At 43.4% G+C, this 15,433-nt stretch overlaps 1 protein-coding gene across 2 annotated transcripts in view; it reads left to right on the forward strand.

Annotated features, from left to right (window-relative positions):
• The window catches only part of TMEM135 (transmembrane protein 135), a 342,691-nt gene that overhangs the window by 269,113 nt on the left and 58,145 nt on the right, over window positions 1-15,433 (forward strand). For both annotated transcript variants that reach the window (XM_033948492.1, XM_033948491.1), the window contains exon 7: window positions 11,804-11,845. In XM_033948492.1, the coding sequence (XP_033804383.1) occupies window positions 11,804-11,845 (42 nt within the window). The remainder of the gene's footprint in view (window positions 1-11,803; window positions 11,846-15,433) is intronic.

Consider the following 15,433-nt stretch of genomic DNA (forward strand, 5'->3'; position numbering starts at 1 on the left):
TATATTGATAATGATTAAAACACTTCTAGCATTACGTTGTGCAGTTTGCTTTAAATAAGATATTTTTTTTTTTAATTTATAGCCCGATATGGCAGAGTAATGGTGAATTTATTCAAGAATGTAAGTTAGGTAGTTAGGATTGACGTACAGGAGGACATCGTCTGCATACGCAGATAATTTGACCGAGAAGGAGCTAGAATGAAATCCGTGATTTCTAGAGTCGTGTCTGATAGCGGTTAAAAGAGGTTAAAGGGCAAGATTAAAGAGCAAAGGAGATAGAGGGCAATCCTGTCTTGTTCCACGGGTCAGATAAAAAGGTTGTATAAGGTGTCTATTAATCAGGATCCTTGTCGTTGGGTGGGAATAAAGAACTTTAATCATATTTAAGAAGGAGTCAGAAAAGCCATACCATTTGTCAAAAATTATCGACCCATATCCTTAATTAATGTTGACGCTAAAATCTTTGCTAAGATTTTAGCAACCCGAATGCAATCTGTCCTTCCCAAACTTATATCCCCAGATCAATCTGGTTTGCTAAATCAATGCTACTCTTCCAATAATACGCGTTTATTATCCCATATCATCCATCACACCACCTCTCACTCTGATAGACTTTTGATTATGGCCCTCGACGCCGAGAAGGCCTTTGATCGAATTGAATGGCACTTTCTCTTTCATACCCAGAATATATTTTTTTTAATCTCTAGTGTGCTCATTAAAGGATTGAAAATCCACTGGGTACATAATCCATGAAGGAAAATTGAAAGGACATTGAGAAAATAACATTTCAAAATAAACTGGTTGATATTTGAAATGATTTAACCAGCTGCAAATGGCCGCTGACCGGTTATGATCACTTGTTTGGGGCTATAATGTTCAGCAACACTTAACCACCCCCCCTTTTTTTTTTTTTTTTTTTTACAAAACTGTAGTGTGGCGATAACAGCTTCGATGCACATAGAATTCCTATGAGTGTGAGAGCTGTTAACCTCTGCAGCTGGCACTCAAAACTGTGCTACGTTTTTGTAAAAAGGGGGTTAATCGGTTATCACTGCTGAAAATTAGCAGTTAGCATGTACGTGAAACCTGACTATTTTGGGGTTCTTCTAGGGGCAGAGTCGGCAATTGGCTGATTAAATGCTGATATTCTGCACTTAGCCGACCAGGGTGACTGCATAAAACAGTTTTATCTTTGTGTGGTAACCCATAGCCACTTAAATTCTGAATATCGACTTAACTGGCTATGCGTTGGTCAACTCTGTACAAACTGGACATTCAAGTCCAAAGCCTGGACACGGCCAATCATTGAATATCCAGGAATAACGCCAGTGACAATTCAGCAAACCACCTACCACCACTAGCTTCTACCCCCAAGAATAATATTTTGTTGCACTGCACCACATCACCAAAACAATAGGACAAAATATGCTTTATAGTTTATATGAAATGCCACCTTTCCTTACATAATAAAGCAATGTACAATACAATAGAGGCAGTCAAGGAAAAGGCTAGCAAAATTGTGCACTTTACATCACAAGTTACATCAAAAAATCAAGACTTGTGCGTCTGCTCACTTCAGAGAAGGAGTTGGGGTTATGATAGATATGTTTAAATACCTGAGTATATATGTGGAGGGACATAATCCAAACCTCAAGTGACACCTATATGGCAGTACAGTAGGGTTTGGTTTTTTTTTGGTGGACTCACATTTTTTACCATGAATGTAGTGGTTAGAGTAGCTTATGGGCCTGGGTCCTCCTCTCTATGGTTCACTAGGCCAACCCCTACACTACTTAAGCCACCTCTGTGCTGCTCTAGTAGGTTTTGCTATGCCAGGTGCTGATGTTCTGGAGGCAGGTATGTACGTTTTTATTCCAATTTTTATGGCAGTGGGGGGAGGGGGTCAGTGATCACTGGGGGAGTGTGTGGGGCCTGTACTTTGTGTCTACAGTGCTTATCTGGTCACTTTGGATACCTTCTGGGCACAGACCTGTTTATAGATCGCCTAAGTCACAACGTATAAGTTCTGTCCAGGCAGCCTCGTAAAACCTTCGATTATCCCTGCAGTACGACTAAGTCTAGGTCGGCCTAACCACTCCTTCAAAAACGCCCCTTTCAGCTCGGGCGCGCAGCGGGATTCAGAGGCCTAAAAAGTCTCTGGATACGTCTAAAAACCCGTTTCGATTATCAGCACTTGGAGGTCGTCCAAGTGCTGATTTGGACGGGTTTTTAGACATATTTCTGTTTCGATGAGCCCCGTTATAAACAAGCATTTTTTTCAGTCAAATGAAAATAGAACAAGAGGTTAGGATAAGAGAGTGAAACAAGTAGACTGAGGCTTAACAAAGCAACATTTCTTTACAGAAAATGGCAGTGGAGGTGGTAGAGACCAAGACAGTGAAAGAGGAAAGGGATTGGGACTTGAGTACCACCATTTGTTTTTTTCAGTTTACATACAAGCACTTCAAGCATTTTCCCCGTCTGTCCCAGTGGGCTCACAATCTATCTAATAAATCAAGAAAGCATGGGAAAAGGAGGGAACGATCTCTTGGTGAGGAGGAAGTACGGATTAAGAAGGTCAAGCAGAGTCTGCAGTGCTGCACCAGGAACGAGGCAGAATAGAAAGAAGGGCCTTGGCGGTCTTTATCTGCTGTCAAGTTCTGTGTCTGTTTCCGACGGCATTACAAAATGAATTGCTTTCCGTTCAATGAACAGATTACAGGGATTTAAGAAAATAACATGCCTTGATTTTTAATAATAAAGGTTTTAGTTATTCTTTATAAACACTATCCCCTTCTTTTAGTAAGGCGCGCTAATCCCTAACGGGTCCATAGACTAACATGCACGCATTAGCGTTTATCGCACGCTAATCGGTTAGCGCACCTTAGTAAAAGTGGGCCTATATAAGTTCATAACGTCTATGATTCCAAGCATTAAAAGCAAAACTAGGGAATAAATACTGGCAGAACATGGCCATTGCAGAGAGCTTATGATTCTGAGAATGTCGTGAAACTGACAATATGTAGACTTAGCATTTGCCTTGGTTTTCAGATGAAATTTCACTTTTCTCTCCCTATTTGCAGTTTCGATGTTTGCGGTTTCGATTATCTGCGTTTTATTCTCCAGGCCCCCCCCCCCCCCCCGCTGAGAATTGCTTGTTAGCATCGAAAAAAAAAAAACGGCCCCAGGACTTCAGGGAGGCGATCAGAGGCAGCGGGGGAGGGGCGATCAGAGGCAGAGGGAGGTGATCGGAGGCAGCGGGGGGGCGATCAGAGGCGGCGGGAGGGCGATCAGAGGTGGAGGGAGGCGATCAGAGGCAGCGGGGGGGGCAATCAGAGGTGGAGGGAGGCATTAAGAGGTGGCAGGGGGCGATCAGAGGCGAAGGGAGGCGATCAGAGGTGGAGGGAGGTGATCAGAGGCGGCGGGGGAGGCGATCAGAGGCGGCGGGGGAGGCGATCAGAGGCGCAGGGGGAGGCGATCAGAGGCTGCGGGGGCGGCAATTAGAGGTGGCGGTGGGCAATCAGAGGTGGAGGGAGGCGATCAGAGGCGGCGGCGGGGGGGGGGGGGTGATCAGAGGCGGAGGGAGGTGATCAGAGGCGGCCGGGGGGGGGGGGCGATCGGTGGTCTAGCGGTGACATGGGGCAGGAGTAAACTTCCTACACTTCTGCCCCGTGCAGAGCCGTGCTGTGAGTTCCCGTGGTCTCACGAGACTACAACTGGGAGTTCCTGTTGTAGTCTCATGAGACTACGGGAACTCAGCAGCACAGCTCTGCATGGGGCAAGAGTGTAGGAAGTTCGCTCCTGCCCCGTGTCACCACTAAACCACCAGGTAAGGTCCGGGGGGGTGGGTCAGAGCCGGCCAAAAGTTATTCGTGATTTTTCCCTATTCGCGGGCTGGCTCCGGCCCTAACCCCCTGAATAGGGAGGGAGAAGTGTAGTCAAGCCAAAAAATGAATGGGAGTTCACTGCGAAAAGAAAACAGGCATAGTAGTCAGACTGTAGCAGAATGAAAGTAATTGTATTATTCATAAGTTGTAGGGAACATACATGGCATGGTTATTTAGAATTATTAACACTACATGAATAAAACTGTATCTTTAGGAATGTGTGGGACCCTTGGGTAGAGATGGTTTTCCTTCTGAGCCACTTGAGCTTTTCTGTGTCTAATGCACTAATTCCTTTGGAATGCTTATTGGGAAGAAGGATGCGTGACGTTTGCAAAAAATTACTTTAAGAATGCTTCTCTAATTTCATCGTAGAGGCTTCTGTAATAGCTCGAACAAGTTACAAACTGTGGTTAGAGTTAGTATTGCAGTGAAGAGATGATATTTACAACATTCAGGGTTCCCACTGCTTTTGAGAAACTTTTGGTCAAAATGTCATTAGCGGGAGTTCAAGTCTTTATAAAATCCAGGTAACTTTGAATTATCATGTAATCCAGAATTATTTTATAAATTATCAGATTTTTATTTTTTGTTCTACTGTTATATGGAAGTAAAGGTCACCAAACAACTTGTACTGAACTAATAAGGAGCATCTTTCAAACTGTGTGCATCGGGACAAAGACTATGCATGGTTTTTTTTTTGATTTGCAGGTTTTACGGTGATGGGACAATCGCGCGCCAGACACCGGCGCGCTAACAATCAAGCACTGACAATTCGGCACAAGACACAAATGCGCCACGGGAAAACTTAGTTTTAAAGAGCTCTGACGGGGTGTAGGGGGTGCAACCCCCCCCCCCCCCCACATTATAGAGAAAACTGAACTTTTCCCCCCCAAAATCGGAAAAAATTCCGTTTTCTCTTGAGATCCAACTCTCCAAACCCCCTCAACAGCAGCGCGAACACTATGCAGTAAAGTGTGGGGGGGGGGTTCCCCACACACACACCCCGCTTCGGAGCTCTTTAAAACTAAGTTTTCCCGCGGTGCGCTTGTGTCTTGCGCCGAATTGTCAGCGCTTGATTGTCGGCGCGCTGGTGTCTGGCGCGTGACTGACTATGAACTGGTTTTACAGTAATGCTCAAAATGAAAAACCAAAGTGCTTACAAATAGAGGGCAGCCAAAAACGAATCTGTGGCCAAAATTCGCTACACAGTTTGGGCCAAAACTTACCCCAACGTTGTTAAAACGCATGTGGATTGTGAAACATTGCAGACAGACCTTAGGAAATTGGAAGACTGGGCATCCAAGTGGCACTCGAAAGGGTGGTTGATCACTGGAATAATCTTCCACTACAGGTAGCTGAGGCCAGCAGCGTACCAGATTTTAAGACAAAATGGGATTGGTACGTGGGATCTCTACATAGGGGAAGGTAGGGGTGGGTCATTGGTGTGGACAGACTGAACAAGAGATGCAGATTATCTAAGATAGCCGCAATTACTGTCTCAGTACTGAACAAAGGTCTAAAACCAGATTGAGTTTCATGCAAGAGAGAGAACTGATCAAGATATTCCATCAGTTGGGTATGTACCAATCCTTCCATGATTTTTACAATAAATGGAATGGATGCTACTGGTCTATAGTTGGTTACCAGTGCTGATGATTCTTTACTATTTTTTGGGAATTGAGGTTATTATTATGTGACCATTATTAGTGAGGAACTTTCCATTTTTTAGGTTATGGACTAAGTAATTCAGCAAAGATAGTTTAAATTCTAATGGAGTCGCTTTCATAATTTCCGGGGGCCATGAGTCCAGACCGCAGTATGATTTAGAGTATTTGTTATATAGTTTGATATAATTATTCCATTCTAAATCTTGAAAGGAACTCCAGATCATGTCTACTGGTATTTCATTTCCTTGTATGTTAGCTATTTGATGACCATTAGTGTCATTTGTCGAACAGTTGCTTCTTAGGTTTTTAATTTTTGAATCAAAATGCTGTGCTAAATCATTTGCTGAAGGTAGCTGAAGAATGGCTCGTAGAAACCTTTTCGATCTTTTTGCACATATGGGTGTGGGTGTGGTGGGGGGGGGGGTTGGTAGGAGTGGTGGCAAGTTGTGGGGTAATCTGAATTAGAGAATGACACGGTGACAAAATTCATCACCGTCCCTGTCCCCGCGGATAACCGCGGGAAATAATCCCATGTCATTTTCTAGTGTCTATTTCAACCTCAGTCCTTCTACACCAGCATTCTTCAAAGCAAAGCTTGCGGGTCAGTGATTGTGGCCATTCATACTCTGATTCTTATGTGAGCCAAGGATAATGAAGCCATTCTGACATCACTGAAGTGATTGGCTCTTAGGCACTGGTGGAATGAGGCATTATGACATCACAATATCTGCTCTGGATACCAGAGACTGTCATTCTGTAGTGTCTGTTTCAACCTCAGTCCTTCTACACCAGCATTCTTCAGAGCAAAGCTTGAGGGTCAGTGGTTGTGGCCATTCATACTCTGATTCTTCCCTCTCTCCTTAAAGAATGACATGAAGATGGTTTCCCGCGGTTATCCGCGGGGACGGGAACGGTGATGAATTTTGTCACCGTGTCACTCTCTAATCTGAATGTTTTACTCACAGATATCCATTTGAAAATTGACCCCAACGTGATTAAAAATAACAAAAGAAAAAGTAATATAATTACAACGTACGGAAAAGACAATAAGAAAGAAGATTCCGAGACTCTCATGGTTTTATTGTTGTCTCTGGTCATGTTATATTTTGAGCCTCATTGCAGCAAACTACATTATTTGCTGCTTTAGCTGCTGTTTTTCCTATTTCCCCAAGGATTATACTGGATTTCCTGCTTATTATTACGTGAGAAGTCATTTATTTTCCCTGAAAGCTTTGGGAAATGTGCTTCTCCCATATCTGTACATTTTGCACAATACAGGAGGAAAAGTATTTCTATTTCTCCATTCATGCACTGAATGCAGAGCCTGGCTTCATGGGATTTCTATTTTAGTTTTTTGTACATTTCTGACATCTAGTCACATGTTTAATTATTTACTTGCCTCAGTTTATCAGCCTTTCCAAACTTCCTAGAGTGGGAACAAAATTTAGCATAAAAGTACAATCTCGTTCTATATTCAGTAGACTATGGGGCTTATAATCAAAAGATTAAAACTTCCCCAAAACTTCCTAAGTCAGTACTTGAACGTCCTAATTGCCGGGAAGGCCAAGTGCCTATAATCAAAACCATTGTCCTGGATGTCTGACGAGACGTTTCATCTGCTGTGCGTCCAGAGTCTCAGAGGGTGTGTTGGGAAGCACATTATGGACAGGCTTAACTTGGATGCCTTGCTGCAATAATCAAACTTTTCCCAAGATGTCCTGGACATAACTTAGATGTTCAGAGCTAGATCTGTTTTAGAAGCATCTAAATGCCACAAAGTTACCCAATTTGACCAGATGACTACTGGAATCATTTAATGTATGCTCCCCCCCCCCCCACACTCCCCCACTTCTTACTAACTCCCTCCTCCACCCCAAAAATCTGAATGAAAGAGTACATACCTGTCTTTAGAACAGCAGCATTTGGTATGGGAAAGCCTAGTGCCTAGTAGAGCATTACTCAGGTGTCCTAAGTAATGTGGTGGATGGACTAGTGAACCATAGAGAGGAAGGCCCAGGCCTATAAGCCACTCTAACCACTACATTTATGGTGGAAAGTGTGAGCCATAAACCCAAAAAAGAACTCAGAAAATGTTAAAGGTTGCAGGATTTTAATTCAAATCAATAAAATAAAAATCAGTAAAAAGACGGTATCCAAAAAACAGTTAAGTAGTGCGGATCCAACACGAGCCGTGTTTCGAAAAGCACTTCTTAGGGGTCCAAGATGTTCAGTACATTAATATACAAAAACCATATGGATAACAGCAATTAAACAAAGGTTCTAGAAAAACAGATGATGAAACTCCTCCTCTAGAAAATGCTGTTATGTTATATAGGTGCCACATGCAGCCATAAGGGCTATTGGGGTGGTAGACAGGTAGGTCTAGTAGGTTTGGGGGGAATTTTGGAGAGCTCACCATAAATTATAGGGGAGTTTATGGTGAGATGTACTTCTGGCATCCTTTATGTGATGTTGACAGCAGCACCCTCTAAGGTGTCCCACTGCGCTGTTGGCATGTCTGTATGACCAGTCCATCACAATGATGACCACTCCTACTTCCAAATGGTCTGGATTTGGACATTTTCAACTTGGATGTTTCTTTGATTGAAAAAGGGGTGTAAAATTAGGTGTCCTAAGGGTTGGGCATCCTATCGGCCTAGACATCCAAGTAGGCGATTAAATATAGTGGTTCAGCTTTCAAAAATGGATGTTTCTGTGTTTCCGACTTTGGATATTTAGCGGGAAACGTCCAAGTCAGACTTGGACATTCTTTTCCAAAATGGCCCTCTATAGGTCTGTGTGTTTTCTGTGGCATTAGTGATTTAGATGAGATATTTCTTCTGCTGTGTACCATGGCATGCCATATGCACAGATCTAAAGACTTCTGACTTGTGCAGTTCTGGCTGAAGATAAAGGACACGGAGTGCAAAAGCAAATATTTTTAAAAATGCATTTAGTACTTCTGTTGAGAAATTAAAAAGAAAAACAGCAAAGCAATGAGAGTTGCTATACAATGACTGGCAACAAGAGAAGGGAAGAGTTTTAGGATTTTCATTCCATTTATAGAATCATTTGGATGTTCCCGAGTTCACTTACATAGTTGGATTTCATTACATGGGTTTTGCTAAGCTCTTATTTAATTCTAGCTGGAGATTGAATGACATGCTGTTTTGAAGTTGGTGGGTGGAAATTGTTCCCAAATTTTCATTTAACCTTTTCCTATCATAATAAATTTTACGTTACGCTGGTTCCAATCGTAATTAGTTTAGCAAAGTTTTGTATTATTCACCGTTATCATTTACGGCTATTGTAAACATAATGTAAATAAGTCATAAGTCTGTCAATTCAAATATTTTGTGTTCCTGGCTCTTTATTAGTCCATACAGACTGTTTATCCACTGTCTATGTCATTTTTGGAATGTCACACGATAGGAAAATGTTAAACCACTTCTCGGCTGTTGCATTACAGGAACTGGCTGCGACTTGGGCAGCTGCATGATGTGCTGGTCTATAGCACATGTGCTGGTCTATAGACTAGCCCTACCAGCGTACTTTATGGTTCAGCAGGAACTTGTTTAACTTTGTCTTGAATCCCTGGAGGGTGTTTTCCCCTATTTGAATCCCTGGAGGGTGTTTCCCCCTATTTGAATCCCTGGAGGGTGTTTCCCCCTATTTGAATCCCTGGAGGTTGTTTCCCCCTATAACAGCCTCCGGAAGAGTGTTCCAGTTCTCTACCACTCTCTGGGTGAAGAAGAACTTCCTTATGTTCGTACTGAATCTATCCCCTTTCAATTTTAGAGAGTGCCCTCTCGTTCTCCCTACCTTGGAAAGGGTGAACAACCTGTCCTTATCTACTAAGTCTATCCCCTTCAGTACCTTGAATGTTTCAATCATGTCCCCTCTCAATCTCCTCTGTTTGAGGGAGAAAAGGCCGAGTTTCTCTAATCTTTCGCTGTACGGCAACTCCTCCAGCCCCTTAACCATCTTAGTCGCTCTTCTCTGGACCCTTTCGAGTAGTACCGTGCCCTTCTTCATGTACGGCGACCAGTGCTGGATGCAGTACTCCAGGTGAGAATGCACCATGGCCCGGTTCAGCGGCATGATAACCTTCTCCGATCTGTTCGTGATCCCCTTCTTTATCATTCCTAGCATTTTGTTCGCCCTTTTCGCTGCCGCTGCACATTACACGGACGGCTTCATCAACTTGTCGATCATAACTCCCAAGTCTCTTTCCTGGGAGGTCTCTCCAAGTACCGCCCCAAACATCCTGTATTCGTGCATGAGATTTTTGTTACCGACATGCATCACTTTACATTTATCCACGTTGAACCTCATCTGCCATGTCGATACCCATTCCTCGAGCCTGATTATGTCACTTTGCAGATCTTCGCAATCCCCCTGTGTCTTCACTACTCTGAACAACTTCATATCGTCCGCAAATTGTGTGTCTTGTGGGTGATTCAGGGCATGCCCCCTGCATTCACTGCATAGTCTTTGTACTTGAAGGTAAGTGCAAAAAATGACCTCACTTTAAACTAGTAGAAAGATTTGTTTTACAAGGGCTCATCTTTATTGTCATTACGGAACTGCAATAGGCATTTGGAGCCATCTGCTGGTGTAATATTGTAATTATTACTTCTAGGTTTACAACACAAATAAAGTGTTGGATTCTTAAGTAAAAAAATTTTAGATACACAGCAATAAAAGTCAGCCAGTAAGATGTAGATGAGACTGATTTATGGAACTGTCTTAAAATTTATTTTGTCTTTAGTTTCTACAGAACCGTAATGACAATATTTTTATCCTCATAAAGAAAATTCAGGCACTCTAATAGTACAAATGAAACATATTAGCTTTTTTTTTTTGCTTCTTTCAGATTTGAATGATTCTTAGTGAATGTAACATTCTTTTCTATCCAAACTTTGCACTTTTCTTGTTATTATTTCTTATGATTGTAGATTGTAAACCTCCAGCATTTCAGTAGAGTATTTTCTAAAGAACTGCACTAGGCATTTGGAGCCATCTGCTGGTGTAATATTGTAATTATTACTTCTAGGTTTTCAACACAAATAAAGTGTTGGATTCTTAAGTAAAAAATTTTTAGATACACAGCAATAAAAGTCAGCCAGTAAGATGTAGATGAGACTGATTTATGGAACTGTCTTAAAACTTATTTTGTCTTTAGTTTCTACAGAACCGTAATGACAATATTTTATCCTCATAAAGAAATTTCTTTTTTTGCATGTTATACAAAAATTTCAATTTCAATTCAGTATAGACAGTCCCCGGGTTAAGAACGTCCACTTATATCAGACTTGTTCTTCCTCCCATTTCCCAATGTGCCCCTTGTCGTCCTTCCCTCCCTCTGTGTTGAGTCCCAATTTTGAGCCTCCCGCAAGACTTGTACTTACGAATCGGGGTCTGCTTTTCCCTTTCTGGCCCTATGTGACCCTCTTCCTCCCATGTCCCAATGTGCCCCTCGTTGTCCTTCCCACCCTCTGTGCTGGGTCCCAAATTTGTGCCTCCCACCTTCCCACGGGTGTTTGCTTCCTCTGGCTGACTCCCTCCTCCCAGCTGCACTTGTCTTCACAAAGCCGCGAGCAGCAGCTCCTGCATTCTGCCTGTGGCTGACCCAGAAGCCTTCTGTCTGACATCAGAAGGAAGGAGGGAGGGAGCATGAATGTGGGACACAGAATGGAGAGAGGGAGGGGAGCATGAACTTGAAACATAGGATGTAAGAATGGAGGGAGTGAGGGAAAGAGATGCTGAGGGTGGGAGTGGGACTAGAAAGGGAGAATTGTTGGATAGGGTGTCTGAGTGGGAGGGAAAGAGAGATGGTGCACATTGGAGAAATGAAGAAAGAGAATTGTTGGGCATAGGGAGGGAGAGAAATATTGGACATGGTGGTGGGAGAGCTGTGAGGTAGAGATGAGAGGGAGAAATGTTGGATGTGGTGGTAGAGGGGGGAACAGTGAGACGGATGAAGAATGAAAGTAAGTGTAAACCTCCTATCTTTTCTTTATATTTCTTTATTTTGAGGACTGTTTCTTTAATGGTTAATGTTTTTATAGACTGCCTGTACTGAAAATAGCACATAATATGTATTATTATCCTTTTTATTTTCTCAGGATTTTTCACGGAAGAGCACTAGGTTCTTATATTGAGACACCATTTAAAACAATGTTAAACAACATTTATAGTCTAAAAATTACAACAATCACATAAAACCACACTTTTTTGTTGTTTCAGATGCAAAGATGGGTTGAAAGGATTTACATTTTCTGCACTGAAGTAAGTACTCCTTAAAGGCATCTATAACCTCGAAACAAGAACATCTATTATTAACAGATAGTCTGCCTTATTATATTCCAATCTTTGATTTGAAGGAAAAGCCCCTTTAGCTGCTATGGCTGGTAGATGTTTCCTCACTGAAATCGGGAGGGGGGAGGGGGAATGGAACATGTCTTCAATGAAACTTTTATCAAATATTTTACAGCACCAGATAATTTGCTTACAGTCAAGAAAGATCACTAAAACATATGATTATGTTTAAAAAGGAAGAATCGTTCATTTAGTTTTGAAAATAGCTATTCTGCTGCTATCTACAGTGTTAGCATCGTTGTAATCATATGCCATTTCCCCCACTGCCACCATCATCTGGAAAGGGGAAGGCCCGCCATTTTGGAGTGGACTATGCATCCCTCCTGATGCCAACTTCAAGAACATGTACGGAGAATGTTTTGGGGTGGAAGGCCGGGGGGCATCTGGTGGCAGGAGGGAGTGGGCATACCTCCTGCCACCCCCTGAAAGTTCACTCCCACCCCCACCTGGACTCCCCCTCACTAGGCCCCCCTCCCCTAACCCCACCTGCACCCCCCTACCACCAACCAGGACCCCACCGGACCCCCCCTAACCTGGTTGAGTTGGTCAGCCAGACGGCTGCTGCCTGTGTCCAGCTGGCAGGCCTGCCTTCGAATGAATAGCGGGCCTGCCTCTTCCTGGTGCATCTTGGGATGCACTGAGAGGCCCATCTCCCAGTGCATTCTGGGATGCACTGAGAGTGGCCTAAGATTCCAATTGGCCAGATCCCCTAAGCCCCTCTGAGAATTAGAGGGGTTATGCAGAGACCTAGTTACTAATAACAGTGGTGATCAGCAAAATAGACATGTTGGTCATCGTCATCATAGTACTTGCCAAATTCTACGGGACGGAGTTATCAATGTGGGTTATTAATAAAAAGCATTATTGTACTGTTAACCCCTGTTTTTCTTTGCCATCGTAACCAAACTTTATATTGCTGCAACAGAACGGGCATAAGAAAAGTCACACTCGATCACACCAAGATCCACTGAGCCTAGTTTTCTGTTTTCAACAGTGGCCATTCTGGGTCACAAGTACCCAGCAGATTCCAAAACATAGAGCCAAGGAGTAACAGTGGCTCTTCCAAATCTACCTGGCTAATCATCTTTTAATTGACTCTTCCTCCAGGGTCTTGTCCAATCCTTTTTTGAATCCTGTTATTTTGGTTGCCTTGTGCTGCATAAAAAAACCAAACCAACCCACCTTTCCATGCTTTGTTTTCAATCTATCGGTCACAAGATTAATAGTGTCCTCTTGGTTTAGTTCCATTTGTCAGATTAAACAACCATTCCCTATTTATCCATTCCATTGCTTCATAAGTTTATAAACTTCTATTATATCCCGTCTCAGCTGTCTTTTTTCCCAAGCTGAAGAGCCACTGCTTGCCCTCTATTGGTAGTATGGAATATTGCTACACCTTGGGCTTTGGCCAGATACTAGTGACCTGGATTGGCCACCGTGAGAAGGGACTACTGGGCTGGCATAGAATAACTTATAAAATCGCAGTGCTAACCTTTAAAATCTGACAAACTAACGCACCAATATTTCTGGATCATCTTCTGATACCATATTCTCCATTTAGGACACTTAGATCAATAGAACAGCATTTGCTGACTATCCCTTCTTTAAAAGTAATAGGAACTAGGACAGTGATGGCTAACCTTTTTGAGCCCGAGTGCCCAAACTGCCGCACAAAACCAAAGAATTTCCTCGAAGTGCCAGCACGTCAATTAAACCTTAATAACAAGATTTTAGTATCTAAAAACTCTTTATAAAGTTGCCTGAACTATGTAACATCATTTTTAAAGGTTGGAATCTTTGTATTGTCAGAGAATCAATTTGATTCACAATCCTTTGGTTTTCATTTCAATTTATTGGCAATTTATAATGTTTTAATGATTTCATTCATGGGCCGAATATACACACATACTTTTCTCTGTCGCCGCACTCTTTGACCAAAAGATTTGTAAGCCTGCAACCACGTCAAAGGTAGACTCTTTCAGCAGCTCCCCTCCTTCCCCCTTACCTTTGTGGCCAAGTCAAAACGATCTACCAACAATAAAATTTTAAAAACACAAAGCACGCTGTACACAGAGAAAATGTTAATTATCATTTATATTCCGCGGGTTTTCAAAGAGGTCAAGGCAGATGGCTTTATGCAATGTCACCTCAGTAACAACTATACAAAAATAGACAAATATTCCCCCTCCCTTTTTACTAAACCGCGATAGCGGTTTTTAGCGCAGGGACCTGCGCTGAATGCCCCACGCTGCTCTTGAAGCTCATAGGCTCCCTGCGCTAAAAAACGCTATTGCGGTTTAGTAAAAGGGGGCCATAGTGCAAAATATAGACAGCATATATAAATTCTCAAAACGGACACATTTTGATCACTAAATTGAAAATAAAATCATTTTCCTACCTTTGGTAATTTCATCAGTCTCTGGTTGCACTTTATTCTTCTGACTGTGCATCCAATATTTCTTCCCTTTTTTCAGCCTCCTGTATGTTTCCTCTCCTCCAGACCTCACTCCCTCCCCAAACTTTTTATTTGTTTCACCCTGCCCCCTTCTTTCTTTTTCTCTCTCTCCATACCCCCTTTCATTCTGTATGCCTGTCTTTCTCTCTCTCTCCGTGCCCCATTTTTCTTTGTTTCACCCAGCCCTCTTTCTTTCTTTTTTCTGGCTCCCTGTCCCCCCCTTTCTTTCTTTCTCCTTGCCCTCCCCTATGCCACCACCATTGGGAAAATGCTGCCACTGCCACTGGGGAATAGGCTGCCACTGCCGCTATCGGGAACAGGCCGGCGCCGAGTTCGCCCTGCTTCTCTTCCCCGCGGGGCCGACCAACTCTCGCCACTCGACGTCAATTCTAACATCGGAGAGGACGTTCTGGGCCAGCCAGGCAGCGATTGGCTGGCCCAGAACGTCCTCTCCGACATCAGAATTGACGCGGGTGGCGAGAGTTGGTCGGCCCCACAGGGAAAAGCAGGGAGAACTTGGCACCGGCCTGTTCCCAATGGCGGCGGTGGCACTCAAGTGGCTAAAGAGACGCAGTTTGCCAGCCTAGGGAGAACACTGGAGGGTGGCCAGCTGTGCACCCCCTTGGGGCGTAACACCAGGGCAGACCGCCCCCACCCCCACCTTGGTATGCCACTGTCTGTACCTCCCTCCCTCCCTATGACCAAAAATTCTCCTTTCTTCTATTCCCCGTGTACACAACCATCTCTTTCCCTCCCTTCCTCTCTCCCAAGTCCTTGCCTTCTGTGTCCAAAAACACATTCCCTCCCCCACTTCAGCATCTCTTTCCCTCCCTTCCTCTCTCCCAAGTCCATGCCTTCTGTGTCCAAAAACCCATTCCCTCCCCCACCTCAGCATCTCTTTCCCTCCTTTCCTCTCTCCCAAGTTCATGCCTTCTGTGTGCAAAAACCCATTCCCTTCCCCACCTCAGCATCTCTTTCCCTCCCTTCCTCTCTCCCAAGTCCATGCCTTCTGTGTCCAAAAACCCATTCCCTCCCCCACCTCA

This window comes from Geotrypetes seraphini, chromosome 6 (assembly GCF_902459505.1).
Source record: "Geotrypetes seraphini chromosome 6, aGeoSer1.1, whole genome shotgun sequence".
NCBI lineage: Eukaryota > Metazoa > Chordata > Amphibia > Gymnophiona > Dermophiidae > Geotrypetes > Geotrypetes seraphini.